Source organism: Protopterus annectens, chromosome 2.part1 (assembly GCF_019279795.1).
Source record: "Protopterus annectens isolate FY-2018-M chromosome 2.part1, PAN1.0, whole genome shotgun sequence".
NCBI classification, from domain to species: Eukaryota; Metazoa; Chordata; order Ceratodontiformes; family Protopteridae; genus Protopterus; species Protopterus annectens.
Window position 1 is genome coordinate 79538492 of NC_056729.1, and position 22178 is coordinate 79560669.

The 22178-nt window shown below is 40.7% G+C and overlaps 1 protein-coding gene across 1 annotated transcript in view; it reads left to right on the plus strand.

Moving 5' to 3' along the window:
- FHIP1A (FHF complex subunit HOOK interacting protein 1A) overlaps nucleotides 1–22178 on the plus strand; it is a 990350-nt gene that overhangs the window by 603743 nt on the left and 364429 nt on the right. The window contains exon 7 of the mRNA XM_044062036.1: nucleotides 12155–12322. Within this exon, the coding sequence (XP_043917971.1) occupies nucleotides 12155–12322 (168 nt within the window). The remainder of the gene's footprint in view (nucleotides 1–12154; nucleotides 12323–22178) is intronic.

Consider the following 22178-nt stretch of genomic DNA (forward strand, 5'->3'; position numbering starts at 1 on the left):
CTGACGGCCATGAAACCTAGCTTAGGCGCACCACATCTCATTACTATGCATTGCGCAGTTGTGCTAACATGTAAACTCTGTGTAGGTGCTGTGCAAGGCCTACACAGAGTTTATTGAAGCCTGGGGTGAGATTTTAGCTTGTGTATGTTATTTTGTATGGGACATTGGTAACATTTGAATTAAGATATGCTTTTGAATAAGTGTTTTAATTTAAAGCTTGCATGGAAAATCAGAGTTCAGAACACAAGTTTAAGATGTTATATTTATATTTAACAGGTAGCATTTAATGACTAAAACATTATGGTAGTAAATTAGTATTTCTTCAAAGTTTTGCAGGACAAACAGTCTAAGCATATGTATGTATGTACAGATCTGGTTTGTAATTCATTGAAAAACTGAATTCTGTATTTACAAAAATATGTTTTTCAATTAGTATTTTTGAAGGTCTATGTGAATGTTCTGGTTAATTAGTACTAACCAATAAATGAACAATTATGCTATTCAGTTGGGGCGGCCACGGTGGTACAGCAGTTAGCATTGCTGCCTCACAGCAAGAGGTTCTCCGGTTCAATCCTCAGCTGCGGTGACTTCTGTGCGGAGTCTGCATGTCCTCCCTGTGGTCTCGTGGGTTTCCTCCAAGTGCTCCAGTTTCCTCCCACATCCCAAAGACATGCTGTAGGTGGATTGGAACTCTAAATTGGCTCTAGGCATGTGTCTTCTGTGGAAGGTTGGGTGCCAGGCTGGCAACTCAACACTGTAAAACTCCACTGCCAATTATGAGCAGACAGGTGATCCGCTGTGGCAACCCATAACTGAGAAAAGCCGAAAGAAGAAGAGTTAGTATCTTGTCACACTGTGTGACAATGCTTGCTGTCTGACAAAAGCTTTAGACTGTTGTCTGTATTCCAGCTTGATTGTTGCTAATTCAGAGGTTGTGCCAAAGCCAGTTACTTGTGCTTGCATCTCTTAGCATTAAATGGTCTGAGTGTAGTGTTTAAATGGTTATCATCAGAAAAGTACAGTTTTGTACCTACCATAAATTTAGATGTTCGAGTGCTAATACAGCTGCAGTAATCACAGATGGGTTCTCTGCCATCAGGCGGGTTCTCGGTCGGCCGAATTCCAAAGTCTTGGTCCGCGCGGTTGTCGCCGCTTCTTCCCTGACGTCAGTGCGACAGGGGTATATAAGACACAGCCGACGCCATATTCTTCAGTCTTTCTTGCCCCAGATGTCAGGTGCCCCCAGAAGGAAGGCAATACATAAATTATATATATGTATATATATATATATATATATATATATATATATATATATATATATATATTCAAGCAATGCAATGTAATCAAAAAACAGTAGTTGCAAGCAAATACATCATAGAAGGATAACCCCAAATTAGGTTGCAAGAGGAGGTGTTAGCCACTGGTCCTTTACCAAGAGGGGGAGGGAGGGAAACCTGTACTGCAGCTGTATTAGCACTTGAACATCTACATTTATGGTAGGTACAAAACTGTACTATGCTCATCGTGCATACAGCTGCAGTAATCACAGATGGGTAGAATCCCAAAGCTACGCACAGGGTGGTAGGCACTAGGTGGAACTGGGATGAGCCAGAATGCCCTGCAACACAGCAGTGGCAAAGCCTGCTCTAGTTTTGGAATATAAAGGCAGATGGTAGTGTTTTGTGAAGGTATGCACAGAACTCCAAGTGGCTGCCTCCAAAATATCTTTGGTAGGAACTCCTCTGAGGAAGGCTGTAGAGGTAGCTGTGGCCCTGGTGGAGTGGGATCTGATGCCTGTAGGGACAGATTTTCCATGATAGGAGAAACAAAACCGTATGCAGTGGCCTATCCATTTTGAAATTGTCTGTTTGGTAACTGGCTTTCCTTGCACAGCATAGGACACAAAAAGTTGTTCTGATTTTCTGAAAGGCTTTGTTCTGTCCAAATAGTAACGTAGCTGTCTATGGATGTCTAAGGAGTGCAGCAGCCTTTACCCTTTGTTTTGAGGATTAGGGTAAAAGGTAGGTAAGTGTATGGCTTGATTTAAAGCTACCCTGGATACTACTTTAGGCATAAATGATGGATTGGTTCGAAGGGAAACCCTGTCCTGATGGAAGATGAGAAAGGGCTGCACAGCCATGAGGGCTTGTAGTTCAAACCCTACGAGCTGAGGTAATGGCCAGAAGGAAAGCTGTTTTCCAGGACAAATATTGCAAATCTGTTGAGGCAGCTGGTTCAAAAGGAGGCAATGTTAATTTTTCTAAAATGTAATTAAGATCCCAGGCTGGCACAGGTTGCTTCCTTGGTGGTCTTATATTTTTTGCCCCTCTGAGGAACTGTCTTAAGAGTGGGTGAGAGAATAAGGGTGGATCCGTGTTGAATTCTGCAGAAATGGCTGAGGCGTGGATTTTTATGGAGGAAAATGAAAGTCCACTGTTCAGCAACTCAGCTAGATACTGTAGTACCTGAGGCAAATTCAGTTTTCTAGGGTCCTGGCCTTTTTTCTCATTCCAAGAGCAAAACCGTTTCCATTTTGCGGAGTAAGCCTTTCTAGTAGATGGCCTTCTGGCCTCCAAAATGATGTCCTGCACCTCTTTGGGGAGTAGTGTCTGATGAGGTGTTAAGGAATTTTCCATGCAGCTAGATTGAGTGTTTTCAGCTGGCTGTGAAGAGTTTTGTAGCTGTGCTGAGTCAACAGAAGAGGCATTAGAGGTAGGGGCCAGGGAGGAGTATGTGTTAGGCTCCTCAGGAGTGGATACCAGTGTTGCCTCGGCCAGTCTGGAGCAATCAATATCATCTTCGGTCTGTCTGTTCTTGCTTTCAAGAGCACCTTGGGCAGAAGAGGCAGAGGTGGGAAAGCGTAAACTGTCCATGCTGTCCAACTGAATGAAAGGGCGCCCACTCTCCAGGCCTTTGGATGAAAGGTCCTTGAACAAAACTTTTCCAATTGATGATTCCTGTGGGAGGCGAAGGGTTCTATGTCTGGCCTCCCCCACGCTTGGATTATTTTTGTAAACACTTGAGGATGCAACTTCCATTCGTGTGGATCTGTCATATTTCTGCTTAGATTGTCTGCCAGCGTGTTTTCCAAACCTGGCAAGTACTGTGCTTGAAGTTCGATTTGCCATTCCAGAGCCAAGTTCCAAAGTGTCATGGCTAGTCTGCACAGGGGGTATGAATGTGTTCCTCCTTGTTTGTTTATGTACCACATTACTGTGGTGTTGTCTGTTCTTATCAATAATTGTCCTGGATGCAGGAGGTCCTTGAAAGCTGTAATTGCATTTATCACTGCTAGCATTTCTTTTTGATTGATGTGAAGGTGCTTTTCTTTTTGGGACCATTTGCCCTGAATGCACCTGTCTGTCATGTGCGCCCCCCAGTCGTAATCTGAGGCGTCTGTTGTGATGACTTGATTTGCTTGAGGCTTGCAGAATGGGAGACCTATGTTTGTTTGACATGCTTGGGCCCACCATAGGAATTCCTTTTGTAAACATGGAATTATTGGTATTGTTGTTTCTAAACTGTGGCTGTGTTGAGACCATAGGTTTTTTAGGTACCATTGAGGTTTCCTCATATGCAACTTTGCACATGGGATTAAAAGAATGCAAGATGCCATGAAGCCCAGAGCCTGCAGGATTTTCCTTGCAGTAAGCCTGGTACAATTTGCTAGCATTTTGAAGTACTGAGTTAGTTGCCCCTGTTTTTCTGGCGTAAGATAGGCCATCTGGGTGTTTGTGTCCAAGTTGGTACCCAGGAAAATTATTTTCTGAGATGGTGTTAGTCTGGATTTCTCTTTGTTGATTGTGTATCCCAGAGAGTTCAGTAACCGTGTTGCATAAGCCAGATGATCCAGAAGTATGTGCTTGCTGTCCGCTTGGATCAGGCAGTCATCCAAATAAGGGTAAATTTGTATCCCTTGAGTCTGCAGTAGGCAATTACTGATGCCAGGCATTTCGTGAATACTCTGGGCGCAGTAGATAAGCCAAAGGGCAATGCAGAGAATTGATAGTGGATTGAACCTGCAAGAAATCTGAGGTATCTTCTGCAACTTTGTCTGATTGGGACATGCAGGTATGCCTCCTTGAGGTCCAATGTTACCAGCCAAAACTCCTTGCCCAGCATGGGAAGAAGCTGCTGTAATGTGAGCATCTTGAATTTTGGTACGAGTAAGAATGTGTTTAGGATGGATAAGTCCAAAATGGGTCTCCAGTTGGTTCCTTTCCTTGGTACCAGAAATAGCCTGGAATAAAAACCTTGGCCTTGTTCATGAGTAGGTACCTCTTGAATAGCTTTCATGTCTATGAGCTTTGAAATTTGTAGTTGTGCCTCTGCCCTTTGATTGTGTGGCAGGTTTGGCATGCCTCTCATTTCTGGTAGAGTGTGAAAATGAAATCTGTAGCCTCTGTCTATAACGTCCAGGATCCATTTGTCCGTTGTGACAATATGCCAATTTCTTGTAAATAATGCCAGCTTTCCTCCCAAAGGTGCTGCCAGCTGAGACTTGCTTGGCGTGGAAAGTAGGAAGTCATTGGGTTTGTTTCCTATATTGTTGTGCACTGTCTTCACCACCTCTTGGTGCTGGAGTTTGCCATTGCCTGCCTCTATATGATCCTTGTGATTGTCCTCTGCCCCTTGAATGCCTGTATCTACCTCTTTGGGGCTTGTCCGTGGTTGGAAAGAACCAGTTTTTAGAAGGACAATTTCTGCTAAAACGTGGTGGTTGAACTTGCAGAAAAGCTTTGACAGATTGCATAGATTTGGCTTTTTCTTCCATTTTCCGTAGTATCTCCTCAGCATTAGTACCAAATAGCACATCCTTTTGTAAAGGAGCATCTAATAGTTTAGCTTTCACATGATCAGGCAAGATTTGTTCCCTAAGCCATGCATGTCTACAAATAACTGATCCTGTAACAGCAGCTCTACTTGAGGCCTCTAGGGCATCATAGCCACATTGTAAGGTGTGTTTACCCACTTGTTCTGCACTATGCATCATATCCTGCAACTCCTTCAAATCTGGTTGTTCAGGTTGAGACATTTTATTTCTTAATTGTGATAACAGAAACTGCTGATATTTAAGCATATGAAACTGACAATTTAAGGCCCTCATGGCTAGGCTGGCCGAGGTATACACCTTTTTTCCCCACCTTTCTAAGGATCTAGACTCTCTTTCGGAAGGTAGTGGATTCTTAGCAGTAGAGGCCTTCATTCCCTTGGGGCCTTGAGAAATGGTGTGAGGGTCAGCATTATGGCTTTTGTACAGAAATTGGTGAGAGTTAGGAACTCTGTAGTACCTATCAGGCTTGACTGGGGCAGGATGCAGGGAATCCGGACTAAGGCAAGCCTCTGAATAAACATCATCCAGTACGTCCAAGACAGGAGGAATAGCCAGAGGTCTGTGTTGAGGTAACAAAAGAAATTCCCTAAGTCTTTTCTTGGAATCAGAAAAGTCTTGGCCTTCCCAATGGAAGTGTTCCCTCAAGGTGTGCAAGGTTTCCCCAAAAGAAAAATCCTCAGGAGGAGATACAGAGGGAATGGACTGCTCCACATCAGAATCTTCAAAAGGGGAGAAAGAGTGTTCCTCTACATCAGAATGATCTGAAAAAATGGAGCCCTGATCCGAAGAGGGAGAATCTTCCTCCACTCTGGGTCTCTTGTCTGGAGGGGGTTGGGAACCCCTGATAAGAGTAATTAAATCCTCAGCCATTTTAAGCATCTGCTTTTAGGCATGGGGCCTGGAGATGGGCCCTGTGCAACAGGCCTCTTGGGATGCCTGGCTGATTTAGACTTAGTAAAGGCCTTAATTGAAAAGGAAGATGAGGGTCTAAAGACACCATGGGTGGAAGTGGACCTGTCCACATTAGGAGGCTCAACGCTCACAGTGGCTTCGGTGGTTGTAGTCTGGGTATGGGCCGAGGTACCTGCGGTCTTGGTTACAGAAGACCCCACCAAAGAAGTGTCGTCGGTAGTCAGGGACTGCATAGGCATCTCGCTGAGAACCGGACCATGTGTAGCCGGTTTTGGCGTGGTGTCGGTGGGGACCACGGACCTCGCATGTCGGTCTTTGTCCTTGCGTTTTTTGGACAAAACGGTAGTCGGAGTCTCCGACGACATTTTATAATCAAAGGCTTTACCGAAAAAGTGTTGGGCAAATTCCGCCCGACGCTTATTAGTGCGCTTATTGAAAGTAGTGCAAAAGCGACAGCCCGAGACATCGTGGTCTGGGCATAAACAAGGTATGCAGAGGGAATGGAAATCCTTATGCGGTATTTGCTTCCCACAAGAAATACAATTGTTAACTTTTTCTGACATCGGTCTGAGGCAAGAAAAATTTCCCCAACGGGGTACTTAGCTTTAATGAAGACTTCGATTTCCAATTTTTCGTAAATTCAGGAGCTGGCCGGCCGGCACTTGCGAACTGCTTCTGCTTCGGGCACCGCGCGGCAAAAAAGACTGAAGAATATGGTGTCGGCTGTGTCTTATATACCCCTGTCGCACTGACGTCAGGGAAGAGAGCGACGACAACCGACGCCGGACCAAGACTTTGGAATTCGGCCGACTGAGGACCCACCTGACGGCAGAGAACCCATCTGTGATTACTGCAGCTGTATGCACGATGAACATCAAATATGTAGTTTTGTAACTAAATGGTGTGTGAAAGAACAATGACCATAATGAAAAGAAGTTGTAGGTGCAGGTGACAGTGCTGCACTTTAATGTTATGGAACCTTTAAGGTGACATTGGAAAATGCTAATTGGTTGTATGAATGACAAGGTCGACTAGGATGTGTTATTCTGAGTAATTTGCTCTTTTAAAAACAATATTTTTAATTTCTCAAGGGTTGTCATTTGGCAAATCTCTTGGTACTGGATTGGTTGTGATTTGGTATATTTCATCTGACAGGTTTCCCACTATTAGTTTTCCTGATTTATTTTTCATTATTTATGTTTTGGAAGGAAGGCCTGGTAAATCAGATGAGAAGTTGATAAATTAGGGTGTATAGGGCCCCATACATTCTGACCCATTTTATCAGTTTGATTCCCATCATGGTGAGGCATGAAACAGTAAAATAAATAGCTAAGCTGCAAGATCATAAATTTGCATTAATTACATAGGTGTTATACTTGCTAGCTTATTATGATAAGATTAGTAATGAGAATGCTTTTAGTAATGTTGCATTGCTTGAATAGAGTTTTACATTTAAGCTGGAAAATGCATGAGTAATGTATTTCCTACAAAGTTTCTGCAGGTTACCCTGGGAACTTTTCAGTACAAGGTCTGGGTATGTAGGCAGTGTGCTTAAAATGAGAAACTTGCTTTCTTTTGCAACGCCATGATAAGTTGGACTGTGTCTTAGGTTAGGAAAGCCAGTGTGTAAAAAACATACTGAAGATAAAATAATAGTGTACTGAGCTCTTGTTTATAAGTCAGAAAACTAAATGTCATTTTTGGTTTTGGATCACTGTCTTAAGATTTTGAACTGTCTGTTAACTGGCTTTTCTTAGGACTCAAGTTTGATAACCAGTGCCTAAGTAGTTATTAGCCTGATCCTACCTACCTTCCTTCAGGACTTCAGTTTGATAACCATACCTGAGCAGCCTTGAAAAAGCAGAGCTACTACTGCAATGAGTATAATGTCCATTGATGTAGTGAGCAAAATTATTTTGTTGAGGATGCTTAAAACTAACTGATTTTTTTATTAAACTGCTTTTAGCTTCAACATGTGATTTACCATCCAACTTTAGAACCGAGATAAGAACCTCTCACATAGGTTCATGGTTCAGTGGACCATTACAGTATGTATATATAGGTTTTGTTCATTATTTTTTTTCTTACTCTGTCATCCACTGGGGTACAGCTTACCCAATGGCTCACCTTCACTCTAGTGACCTATTTGTTCCTGTGTTGGAGTGGGAGCCAGGCACCTGTGACCCATGCATTTCTTGTACTGAGAGCCCAATTAGCCCATTTCATCCTTAAAGTCAAGTGGTAGGCAATAGACCAGTCTGCTGGAACACCAGATGTTGCTAGAGCTCCTAACATTCGCAGTAGCTCTCTGTCTCCATGATTTGCTGTCATCTGCAGAAAACTATGTATCTACAAATGTATTCCCCAGCTAATTCAGCACACTATTTGGTAGCAAGTGAACAGCAGATCCATACTTGTCCTTACAAGATGTCACCCAGATGGCGAGTCAGAGCTACCTCCCTCACTGTTAGGATAGGTGAACCAGTAACTCCCACTCACTCCCATCCTTCCAGCCCTCCTTCTCAAGTTCTCATGCCACTAACTAAACATGGGTCCTTTGGACTGCAGTCAGGTCTTTAGCCCTGTTTAGCCCTGTTTGCTATGTGAGTGGGCCAGTACATTTGTTTTTGTACCCACCAGATATGAACTAGTGGGTAAGACTATGTAGACTTGGTGAGCTGTACCTTATGGGAGTTTTATTAGTATTTTTGATTGGCTTGGACTTCTTTCAAGATTTTTGCCTCCACTGCCTGCCAGCAATCTCAACTGGCCCATTCATTTTTCACACAGCATGGTGTCAACTGACTGTGAGGACCACCATGAAACCATTGTGGGTTGTTCTGGTTTAGCCTTTTTTCCAGCCCTAACCTCACTATACTTGCCCATTAAACAACCAGGGCTCAGCATGTAGTGGGTGCCAAGGAGTGCATGGTACTTGTTTCCACAAGTGAGGTAGCTAACTGGGATAACCTTGTACACCCTTGAAGCCAATGCTCCTGCATGGTCTCTCATTTCTGCCAAGGATTCAACCATGGAAGTGTGTGCCCTGGGCAGCCATTCCCACAACCCACAATTCTGAGGGAAGGTGAACCAGCAAATCTGTGTTACTCTTGTCTGTCCTGTTTTAGTAGGAACCTGAGCTGCTAATCAAATTACAGTCAGCTGGGTCATATTCAGGGGTTTATGTCTCTAAAAGAATGAAGTTGGCATGACTGGTTGGGACTGCTGAGTTCCTGGAGTTAGTTGGTTGGGGGAGATGATGGATAGCCTGGTATGTGGTGCAAATAACACAGGATGGAAAGAGGTTAGGAAAGCGCTTCAGTAGCATGGTCATGGACCATAATCATGTTGGATAATAGGTCATGGACCATAATCATGTTGGATAATAGGTCATGGACCATAATCATGTTGGATAATAGGTCATGGACCATAATCATGTTGGGTAATAGTTGAAGGATCTAAGAGCAATACCAGTGGGATGATTTTTTTTTAATCCTGCCGTCTGCTTGAGTCTGTTTATATAGTCCTAAGCATGCCACATAAGAGTGATATGATGGTGGCCAGGGAGGAGGGAGATGGAAAGAAAATGAGAGGGTAAGAAGCGAAATTAAATAAAAAAGACCGATAAATAGTACAGTATATTACAATGCTTGCATACCCAAGCATAAAATATAACCATGTAAATATGTTTTAGTAAATATATTCTTTGTTTATTAACATGGATTTAATCACTTAATTTGCATTTGTTAAAAAAAAAAAAGCCTGTATGAAAATGCATATAATCACAGCAGTAATGGATTTCTACCCAATTATGTTTCTGCACTTCAGAAATGCTACCAGAATTGATATCTCTTATTTGAATTATGATGCAGTGACATTTACATGGAAATAACACTAATGGTGCATTTAAATCATTGTTAAAGATCATGTCTAATGTTTTTTGAGTAGGCTAAAAAAAGTCTTTACCTTGAATCAGAAGCATAGCTAGGGTGGGAAGAAAGAGGCATCTGCCCCATGTGCAAGGTGTTGGGGAGTCATGATTGGCAGATACTGATCGGTTGCTAGTCCATCCTCCTTGTGTCTCAGTTGCTTCTTGAATAGCATTTGATTTCAGCCTTATTACCCTCCTGATACAAGCCAAAAGGTCTCCCATTGTCTGTGCAGCAACTGCTTCTGCTGTTGTGTGACTGTTAGATCAGACCCCATTTCCTCCCTGTCTTTCATTTGACAGAGGCTTCAGAGGTAAGCCATCAAAAAGCCTTCCATTCCTTAAACACTTTTTGCTAAATGGAACATTTGGAAAGGCAGTGGTAGCCTCTTCTGCTCCCTTCATTTAGCATGTGGGTTTTTCTGACCTATCTTAGGCAGTTGTCTATGGTAATGGTATTGTATTCCACGTTCAAGGTGTGTGTTTTAGGCATGTCTGTCTCTTGTAACATCCTGGATGGCAGACTTCTGGCTGAGCACTGACTGGTCAAGCAATTCTTCAAAGTGCACTGCATTTCCATTCTTCACTGAAGAGCCCCTTTCAGCTTTAAGACTTGAGTTTGTGATCACCAGGTTGCCTATTGTTTTGCACAAGCCGTCTCAAATGTATATCCTGTAAAAAGTTTTTCATTGTGGTGTTCACCTCTCCTTGCCTGACCTTGAAGCTTTAGACACTTATTTGTAATGAAAACACATTTTTGCTTTCAATGAGGTTTATTCATCTTGTACTGCTAACCATAATTTCATTCTGTAAGTCATGTCAGAATTGCTTTCAAATCCTTTAATATCCCCTTTTTTTCTGACTCAGAATATGGAAGAAGAAGAAAAAAGCTGTTCATGCATTAGACTTGTATTACCAGCTCAGGTTCTACCAGAAAAGAGTGCATGACTTTCAGAATACTGAAAATAATTTTATTTTATCTTCTCTTGGTAGGAAGCAAACCCACTGCATGTGGACTGTTAAGGTGTTATTGTGACTGCCGTATTGTGTTTTACTGTTAAGTTGTAATTCTCCATTTGAAAATACTACTGTTAAAGTCTACTCCATCAATGGTATGGCTGCCTCCAGTACTTGGTTCAGTGAAGTCTTCATTGCAGGTAGTTGTGCTTTGGCCACTTGGTTATCAGCTCATGTCTTCAGCAAGCATCACCGCTTGCACTATGACTCGAGGACTATGTAGTCCTTTTGTCACCCTACTGCTACAAAACTGAGCCTTATGAGCTTTTGCCTTTTGTCTGTCCTCCAGTTACTGTCCCTAAGGAGATTTTTGAAACTGTTTGGGATTCTTTTCTCTCACACACCACCACAGAGGACTCCTGCAGTCAGATATAGCTGTTACATATTTGCCATGCTAAGTGATGCTTTAGGTGAAAGTTCTTGATAGATGCTGACTGCCCACTGTGTCCACCTGCATCTGCATAGCTCCTGCCTCCAGCAGCTACTGATGGAGTTCCATGTAAGTTGGTCAGATGTAGATGTACATCTATATATCATTGTGCCCTGCTTTTGCCTTTTGCATTCCTATGGTCATGTAGTCGATGGAGCTGAACTAGTAGGCAGAGAGACTAGGCATGCCGTTCTGGTTCAACACATGACATCATGGCATGCTTCAGCAGAGAACTTGTGGTGGTGCTAAAGAGACGACAATCAGATTAAAGGTAGCAGAAGAGAGGATCTGATTTGCACTCACATACACACACGCGCAGTGGATTCCCTCACAAATTATTTGATATGTTGAGTACCTATCTGTGATGTCCAGCGCTTGGCAGTTAGTGTGAGAAAGCATTATAAGGCTGCAAGGACTCTTGGCAGCATAAGGACTGCATTATCAGTTGAAAAATTAAAGTTGACCTTCCTATGTAAAAGCAGTTAGCAGAAGTATTGTATTTAGTTCTGTGGATTTCATTTCGCTGAACATGTAGAACAGAGGTCACCAAAATTGTGCAGAGTCTACACCAAAATGTGTAATATCTCAAGAGAATTTACAAAATCCAAAAAGAATTACCTCTTTTAGAAGAAAGATGAGAATTGTGCAAATTTGAAGACAAGGTCACTAGAGAATGCATGTAAACTAACAAAAATGCCTCAGGTGGTTACGGCATACTATTTTGTTAAACATCCAGATCTAGTCATTATGAACAAGCATTGAGTGGGTTGAAGAAGACAACATGTTATAGGAGTGAGAAAATGTATGACTGCTGTTGTCAGATCATGACTGGAGTCAGACACTGTATAAACTGAGGGGGCTTTCTACTAGCTGTTTAAAGTGTGTCTGTATTTTAACTGCTTTCTTCTATTCATCTTTGTATCTCAGCTTTTGTCTGCTCACTTTTTTCAGCAAGATTATCAGTACAAATGTATGTATTGGTCTGATTGATCCATATTAAATTAATGTAGCACATGGTTTCTTCTTGTTTCAGGTGACAGTAGAGGAACTCATGACAACCACTTCATATCTGGATCTCTTCCTGCGTAGCGTCACTGAACCAGCCCTGCTTCAGATCTTCCTGTCCTTCATCCTACTGCACCAGCATGACAGTGTGCAGATACTGGATACTCTCGTAAGCCGTATCAACACTCCTTACAGGGTATGTTTTCAGCTTGTTGACACAAAGCTACTCTTTATCCAATCTATTATCATTTCCTTTTTGTCTCCTTGTAACAAAGGTAACAGATATCTACCAAATATATGGGTGTGGTAAACCAGTACTTGCTTGATTTCAAGCAAGTAGTATACAGCTCACGTTTAATGTATTTGTATACAAGTACAGGATAACGTAAAGCTGTAGAAGTGCAGGCTGAAGGTCATGACAGGTTTGGCTACATATAATAGGTTGAAGGTAGCATTGCTACAAGCGGAGAAATATTTCATCTTTTGCTTAATAATCACCCTGTATCTTTTTGTGGCTTGATAAGAGCCACCTCTAGGATATAATTCCTTCTGGGTGTGATCCTGCCAGGATGCATGGTTTTGCTCTTCATGTATTAGGTTCCAAGCTCCATATCTTCAGATTAGTCTTATCATCTTCATATCTTCCTCTAGGCTTTCCCTTCCACGTGTTATAACCACGTCTATTCCTTTGTCATTCTAAGAGCCACTAGTCTTGTTCATGTGCTGCTACATGATGATTAATGTGAGCACCTAAATAATATGATCAATAGAATAACTTAGTAAATATACTACCCCTTTGATGGCTGCCTTCTGAATCCCTTTTTCTTTAAACCTGCCTTTCCACCTAAGCTTTTCCATTCATGTACATTCATTTCTCCAGATTTTCTTATCTATGCAGGATAGAATTGAAAGTCTTGCTTAAATTGAATTGCTAACATTAACCAACATCTTTCTGGATTATTTAGTTTTGGGTTATTATTCAGCAGTTTTACCCAACGTATTGTAAGCATTTTAGTTTAGGTTTTAAGCTTAAACCCTTAGGCAATCCGAGAACATCTGTTTTTAGTACTTGTTTGTATTTTCTTTCCCCCTTACAAATGTCTAATTGTTTCCTAAGTTTGTGCAGAGTAAATGCTTTATTTTTAGTAACAATTTATTACTGAATTGCAGTCATAGTTTTGTTTTGCTGTTAATGTCAGTTTTTGCAGAATATTACCCAACAGTCTATTATCCCCATGGGCACTGTTGAGTGCTACATTGATACAGGAACTGGCTCCAACAAACACTGAAAACTAGACACATATCTTTCATAAAATTTCAGTGTGAGACTGAGACCAGTGAGAGTGAGTTTTGTTAGTGTTCATAATTCAGTTTCTTAACCACATTTATTCTTTGGTATGATAATTTTGTATTCTTTGAGTAAATATTTTGCTTCATTCAGCTGTTTAGCAGGTAATAATATATTTTTTCTATCTATAGTTCTCGTATCTTAATTTTATTTATTTATAACATTGCAGGGGTGCTGTGATCTGATTTACTTCCTGCATTGTTTAATTGTGCATGATGGTGTGCCTACTTCTTTAAGGTACCAATTTAAATTTGCTGTTAATCATTCAAAGTAACTTCCTCATAGTGCCAAGTGTTTGCTTTATTAAAAACAAAGTTAACCACTTAATAGTAAAGCCGTAATATGTGTCTGTGCGCACCCTGTCACAATATAGGGAGAGAATAGTTTCACAAGACCTACCTTCAAAATGCAGATTCTTGTCTTTTGGTTTTCAAGAACACCATTAACCATTTTTGAGTAGCTTTTCATCAGCCTGCTCACCATAAATGTCTGGCTTACCTGTCTGTAGATACCTGGCTGCCCCCTTGACATAATCTCTCTTTAAATAGAAATACAACTCTGGTTGTTTTCCAGTGCATGGCATTATAGCCAGTTTCAAGTCATGCCAGCAGCAGGGCCACTTCTTTAAGTACCTCAGATGTACTGCATCTAGACGCTGGGCCTTCTTCCTGCATCTGTTGCTTCTTAGCTACCACCTCCTGTAGCATGTTCCCAGCAGTCATCCAAAGACTTCCTGCCTTCCTTTGTTTTCCCATTTCTAATGTTTTGTGGTGAAAATATTGCAGCATTATTACTCAACAAGTCTACCTGGTCCAAGGAATCCTCCTTGCTCCTGCCTTCCATGAAAAGGTGATGACAAACTTAGGTTTGTGCCCTAGAAGGCGAGGGAAGGCGAGAGAATAAATGTTTTTGTCAGATGTCTTTTCATTCCTGGCTTTGACATATAAATATTTTTGATAACACCATTCCCAGCTAGTTTATACTAAGCTTTTCCTTTTGCTTCCTTAGATTACTTTCTGATGTATCACTTTTCTTTGCTTTTTGACACGCATTTGTCTAGTGACCTCAACATTTTCCCCTTGCTTTCTTCTTTCTTTATCCCAAAAAAGATTTGGATATGTCATGACTTATCACTTACTTTTTTCCAAAATCTCCTTCAAAGGTTGGTCATGCTTCCAGTACAGTCTGGATAACCTTATCCTTATCCAGCCTGAGGTCCAGCCATCCTCTATGATATCCTGAATTATTAAAAGTATGATCGCTGTCCTGCACTGATACTTCTTAAATTCCGTTTATCTTTTTATTAGACAAAACTTAATGTGGGGTGCTTTTCTCAACCCTTTTGTTACAGTTTCTTTTATTTTTTCACTTCTGAAACAAGGAATGTTGAAGATAACCGTGCACATACTGAAGCCTTCCAAAGCTGTCAACCTTTTACACATTGTCCATCATCTGAAGTTCTCACAGTGGGTAATTTTCCTTTGTTCTAGAATTTGAAGGCTTGTACACCATACAGATTCTCTAGTATCTCCCCGCCTTACATTTGGTCTAAATTCATATGCAGGTACCTTGTTTTCCCCATTGACACTGTGCTGATGCATTTCTTAACACTAAATGCTTCCCCTCTGGCATTGTGTTATCTCAGTTCAATAACTTATTCACGCACAGATTTTTTTGTTTCTTGTTACATGCCCTATGTAACATTCATCCCGCCTTCTAGGACTTTTAAGAGGAGTACTGTTAGCTGTATCTCTTTTTCAATGACCTCTGCAAGAGAATTCACATTTAAAGCATGTGTACCAGATTGCACTAGTCACATTACTCAGTTCTTCATCAGTTGCATGACTTTACCCTAGCCCCATGACTCACTACTACAGAAAGGCAGTTTAACCAGGTAGTCTACATTTTTTTCCTGCGGCTCATTAGGATTACAGGTTTTTCTCTAGCATGTGGTGATTAAACTGTCATGTTGATTTTTTTCAGTAGCATTTTAACTAATTAAGAAAGCATTTTACATCTGTATGTTTCTGACATTTTGATACCAGCATTAAGCAAGTGCCAGTGTGGCAACATCTTCCAGTCTGCTGCAGTCACACCCAATACATTGTTTATCTGAGCCTGAATCAACGTTGTTCTTCATGTATAACCAGCCACAATTCAGCCAAGCTACCCGGTGAATGAAAAGAAATGACTCAGAAACTTCCTTCTATTGGAACTACCCAGTGAATGAAAAGAAAGGACTCACAACTGTCCTTCTGTTGTAGCTGTTAAACAAATTTAAGAATACTTAATGCTCTAGTAAGAAGTCATGGTTGTTAGGCACTCTAAAAAAGTCAAGGTGTTAGGCACTTGAAGTGGTCAAGCTTTTAGATTTGACACAATTGGGGCATAAATCTTCTGATACTGGTAGGTCAAAAGGAAATTTTAAAAGAAAATTATGTTAGGAAGTAAGAGGCTTCAAAGTTTAGAGCTACTAAATATGTGCTCTTGCTTGTGGCTTTTGACAGTGCCTTTAATGGTTAATTGTTGAAAGTGTACACATTGACTGCTGCTAATTCCTCTGGTTCCCCAGTGTCCGTTTCTGTACTACCCTCTCCTAAAGCCTTTAGCACCCTAATGTCAGGGTGCACCCAGGTCAAGGATATCAGTTTCAGATATGTATAGCTGATGAAGAACACTGCCACGCCAATGTTCCTTCATATTCTGGTCCCGTGACAGTCAAAACACTGTCGTTCACGTCTTCTGTTTAGAGCCATGGGTTAGGATAAAGTTAGATGACCCAGACAATTTATCATTGCCCAGATTTATTTTTCACTTGCATATACTCAGCAGACTACACTGTGGTGTTGGGCTACATCCGTTTTTTCTGCTGGTACAGTTGTGTTCAGATTTATTTTTCACTTGCACATAGCAGACTGGCCAGTGTGATCTGAACAAACATAATTTGGATGCCCAGGGGAATCTGTCTGAGACTTGAACAGATGCATGCTGCTGCTTCTGCATGTCATATTCTTCTGACTTTCCTGCACTGAAATGCAACTTTGAATTACACTCTATGCCTTAATGTAGCACATGGAAGACTGTTGCATTTACACACAAGTTAGAGAACTCTGAAGTAATGATGGTCCCAGTATTGGCACCTGCTGCACTGACATGGCTACCTCTAATTTGGTACCATTATGATTATAATTATTGTCGCCCTTGTCATTCAAAGTTGAACTGCTACCAGCCTAATTATTGCGAGAACCAGTGCTTAGAGATACAAACTCTACATTTCTGTCATTCAGAACCAGCAAGGGCTACTCACCAGATCAGCCTGGCTTCTTTCCGAAGTCTCAGTCCTTGGCTGATGTAGCTGTGGGTCAATGGATGCACGTCACAGAAGCTGTGAAGAAGAGGAAACAGTTAACCACAGTTTAGTTTTGCTCCCTGCTAAAGGTTTACAAGAAACAACCTCCAAGAATATGAACAAGGGTGAGACCACTGAGAATGTCTCTAGCATTCAAGCATGTCACGTGATAGAGAGTTCTAGCTGTCTGATCTTTGCTTTTGAAAATCCATCTTCTAGGGATTTTCTTAAGAGCAATATAAACAAAGCACATCTTCTAGAGAACCAGCCTTATCAGTAAAAAAAAAAGTAACTTTACTAAACTATTTAAGATCCCAGATTTACCTCATAGCTCGGTAAATTTGAGGGCATATCAGAAGTGGTTTGGCATACCCTAGAACAGCTGCAGCAGGACAGAATAAATCTGATTAATTTTTATGTCAGTCCCTGAGCTGCTGTAGTTAAGAATCCTGTGCTTAGGACTAGACAGGTGATTCAGCTATCCACATGTAATCTGTAGAACTATAATTTAATGAGCTTCCATCCCTAGGGGCTGTAGACCACCTCAGAATGGCTGTGCTGACATCCTTCTCGTCTTTGTCATTGAAAGTGCTGAACTGTTTAAAACATTTGTCTTACAACCAACATTTCATTCTTTTTTTTGTAATACCTTTATTGAATTATCTCTTAAGATAAAGGCATACCTTTACTTATATAAAAGAAAACAAACAATGTTAACATGTTCCCAGTTGTATACATTATACATCACGTAATACGTTTATACAGTTATCATCAAGAAACATTACATAAATTTCTCAATGTCTGACTTCTCTTAAATCTCACTCCTCCTCCAAAACATTATTCTGCATGAGTTGTTCCCACAATTTCCATTTTTACTATGTAATTTGCTCCAGTCCTTTGGTAAAGATCCCACTTCCAGTTATTTTCTCTCTCTTACAGTATTCACTGCTTCAAATACAGTTTGTTTAGACTTTGATTTCCATTTTCTAGTAATTACTTTTTTGGCAACTGTCACGTCTCGTGTATTCAAGTGAGACACTGAGGCACGGAATGCATTCAAGTCATTTATTATACAAACCCACATCAGGAGCTGTAACTGGTATATATACTTTGAACTTCATATGCTTACTAGCTGACTCATTACTTCTAGCACACTCACATGTGCATCTCCATTCAAGCTTACATTCACACTGGCTGACTACACAAAATGACACTGATCTTGCATGTCCTCAGTAACTTATATGCATGTGCTATTTAGCTACAGTGGTTGACTAGGTTCAGTATACACACTGATCTACATCCTCCCTCATTAATTGGGTCTATATTAGAACATCGAACATTTGAAATGTTGGGTGTTCTAATATCGACCCGTTTTCAGCGAACGCTGAAAATATCGAAGTAACAGGAAACCGAATTCTTTCCTAGGGAAAGAATTTGGTTGTCCTTTTCTGTTACTTTGGTATTTTCAGTGCCCTGGTGGAAAGTTACGAGTCAGGTTCAGGTAAGTGTGCGATTGTGTAGACGTGTGGGTTAGAGCGGGTTAGGGCACAGGTGAGGTGACTGTGCAATAGTGACGGAACTTAGGGTTAGGGTTTGGGTTAAGGTAAGTGGATAGTTAGTGGTGTTTGTATAGTTTAGTGTAGGGTTAGGTGTTAGAGTTTAGGTGTATGTGTCTGGATTGCTGTTTCTTTGGTGTGCTTGTGTTGTGTGTATGTGTTTTGGAACTGTTCCGAATGTTCGATGTTTTTTTTTTCGATTGCTAGGGTTCGATATTAGAACACTCGACATTTTGAATGTTCGGTGTTCTAATATAGACCCCATTAATTTTGTTCAACATTGCAAATATGAGAACAAAGACATAGTTAAGAGCTAGATATTATTTTAATATTTCAACAAAACAAAACTGATTTCAAGTCCAAGTCACGGCATATTTAGGATTCGATTTGGAAATTTTACCCAGTCTGGCTACATATAAATTCTGAATGGGTTTAGCAACAGGGACAGTCTCTGAGGATTCATTCAAAGCTGGAAGATCAGGGTTTACATCAAAGTTGTTTGAAGAAAGCACACTGTCCTTTTGAATTTTAACAGTTGACAAGTCACTCTGCCTGTGCCGACGACTTTAATTCACAATCTGCTGTGTCACTGGTTCAGAGACAGGTAACACATGTTTATGATTCCTTCTGAAATCCATTTCTTCAGATTGTATACGATGTAAGATCTTAGTCCCTCACAAATGTTCTTGACAATTCCCCACTTGGTCGTATTCTTTGGATGTTTGCATTCTCACAACTTCTTGTAGTAATGGTCTAAGGGATTTACTGGTCTTATCGTAGTACAAGTTTTGTGACTGCCGTTTTCTCAAAAGTGGAGCCTTGAGCACTCTGTTGTCCTTTGCATTTGGTACTAGCAACTGTTTTCTGATTGGAAGAGGAGTTAATGTCTGTCTGGACATCAATCTCTGAGAAGGTGAACCAAGCAAGTTGACTCAAGGAATGTTTCTGAGACTGAGTAAGTTAAAGAAAACATCAGTACCATCTCCCTTGGATTTCTGCATCAAGTGCTTTACACTCTGTTGATGCAGTTTGGTGTTGTTGCAAATTGAACATGCTAGAGGTTCCTTCTCTATATCTTTGGACAAAGAAGGCCACAATACAATACCTCTTGCCCTTCTTTTGGTTGAATCAGTACCTGGGTGACCATGATGCAAGGTTTTCATATAGTCCTGTTGTAATGCTTTAGGAACTACCACTTTTGGACCTTTCATGATGGTTCCATCTTCCATCGTGATGAGCTCATCTCTGTAAGGTAAATACTGCTGAATGTCTAGTGGTAAACTGGTTTGTCATGTTGGCTGTGCTTGACTGATAACCTTTTTTAGCTTCTGGAGAATTGGATCTGAAGCTGTGTGATTTCTTACTTCAAGCCATGATGATGAAACATTTCTGACTTCCATGACTTTAGAATCTGCTGTTTCATTTTCATGCTGCTCTGTCTTATGTCTGGGTGAGTGTGACAAAACATCAGCAAAGTGCAAGTCTTTGACCTTTTTGTAAACAATATTGAAGTTGTACTTTTGCAATTTTAACATCATGCATTGCTGTTGAGCTGGGGTGGTATGCATTGGCTTTTTCAAAATTGTCACTAATAGTTGGTGATCAGTCTCTGTTTGGATAGGTCTGCCATAAATATACTCATTTAGCTTTGAACATGCAAACACTACTGCCGAAAGTTCTTTCTCTATTTGTGCATAATGCATCTCTGTTTGAGTTAAAGCTCTTGACACATAGGCTGCTGGTATTCCTTCTTGAAGACATGCTGCACCAAGGCTATACTTCAAAGCATCACAAGAAAGCATTATAGGTTTGTGAACATCATAATATCTCAATGTGGGTGGACTGGCAGTTTTCTGCTTCAGAATATCAAATGCTGTTTGGTGGTGTTCCAACCAGGACCAGTGTACATTTTTGTGTGTCAACTCACATAACGGTGCAGAAAGCTCACTCAAGTCTGGGATGAACTTTCCTAAATGGTTGACCATACCTAGAAAAGATTGTAAACATGTGACATTCTCTGAAACTGGCATTTCCACAATTGCTCTTTGCTTGGACAGATCTGGTTGTAAGCCAGAACTGGTAAACAAATGTCCCACATAATTAACTTCTTTCAGTTTGAAAGTGCATTTCTGAGGATTCAGTTTGAGAGTTACTTCACTCGCATAGTCTAAAACTTTCCTGAGATTTCTGTTGTGTTCGTCTTCACCATTGCCTCCAACAATAATGTCATCTACAATAATAGCACATGGATAACCAGAAAAAAATGTGTTCCTTGGCACATTGAAAGACTTCACTGGCAGAATTGATTCCAAATGGCATTCTCAAAAATCTGTGTCTAACAAATGAGGTACTGAATGTAGTTAATGAAGATTTATGATCCAGCGAAATTTGCCAAAAGGAGCTTTTTGCATCTAACACTGAAAAAACTGTTGAATTTGGCATGAGAGCAGCTACCTCTTCTACTGTACGCATTGGATGATGACACTTAAGTGCTTTGTTTAAGTCTCTTGGATCAATGCATATTTGAATATCATCTGAGCTTTTCTTATTAACTACGACCATGGAGGTTATGCATTCAGTTGGTTCTCCTACTGAAGTTAGGACACCTAAATTCACCATTTTGTGTAGTACTGCTTTTACTTTACACTGCATTGCTACTGTAAATCTTTCATACTGGTCTGACAACTGGACTTGCTTCATGGTTTAACTTAATGGAATATGTGACTGGAAGTTTACTAAGCTCGTCTTTGAAAGTATCAGCACGTTCACTAAAATATTTTGTGTAAAACTATTGTTACTCATACTTAGATGGTGAAACTTTTTATTAAGTGAAATCAGTCCCATTCTCAGACTGTTGTTGAGCCCTAACAGTCACTGTACGTGTATTTTGACTACTTAAAACTGCAAGTCATAGCCGTTTCCAGCAGAATACCATGAAAGGTCTACTGTGCCATCAGTATATTCACCACCATAAGCAGCTACTTTTGCACACTTTGCTGAATCAAGTTTCTCACCAGCTTGTACTCTAGCAAGCATCTGTGCCGACTTAACCTTGCACTTAGATCCAGAGTCTACTTTAAGCTTTACAGGTTTCCCATTAATTAATTAATTTATTTAACATTTGTTAACCAGGAAAGTCCGACTTGGAACAAAGCCAATTTTCAGCAGAGGCCTGGGGAGAAACATTCCAGATGCATGTCTTTTTTTTTTTTGTAATGTGGGAGGAAACCAGAGGGCCCAGAGGAAACCCACACGAACGCAGGGAGGACATACAGACTATGCACAGAAGGAACCCCAGCCTAGAATCGAACCGGAGAACCTGTTGCTGTGAGGCAACAATGCTACCGCTGCACCACTGCGCCATACATCTGATTTGTACAGTACAAAATACTTCGCTCTAATGTATTAACTGTTTTATTGATCACAGAGACACCATCAACATAGAAAGTTTGCTCACAGCTCTCAGAGATAGCTAGATAGCTAATTCTATGAGATTATGTTCAATAGACATACATCAGATAGATAGCTATACTCTCTATCTGATGTATGAGCTTCTTTGGATACTGTATTTTAACATAAGTCTGCAACACTTTAGACTTGCAAAGCCTTTTGAAATGATTCCACTTTTTACATTTGTGACATTGCTGACCAAAAGCTAAACACTTTTCCCATTTAGGTTCATGACTGCCTCCAGAATTGTGACAGTTAACAATGAGTTTGGGTGTGGCAGCCTTCGGTTTATATTTCTTTTTCATGTTAACTTTCTGCTGTACACTATCAACATTTACACTAGCAGACA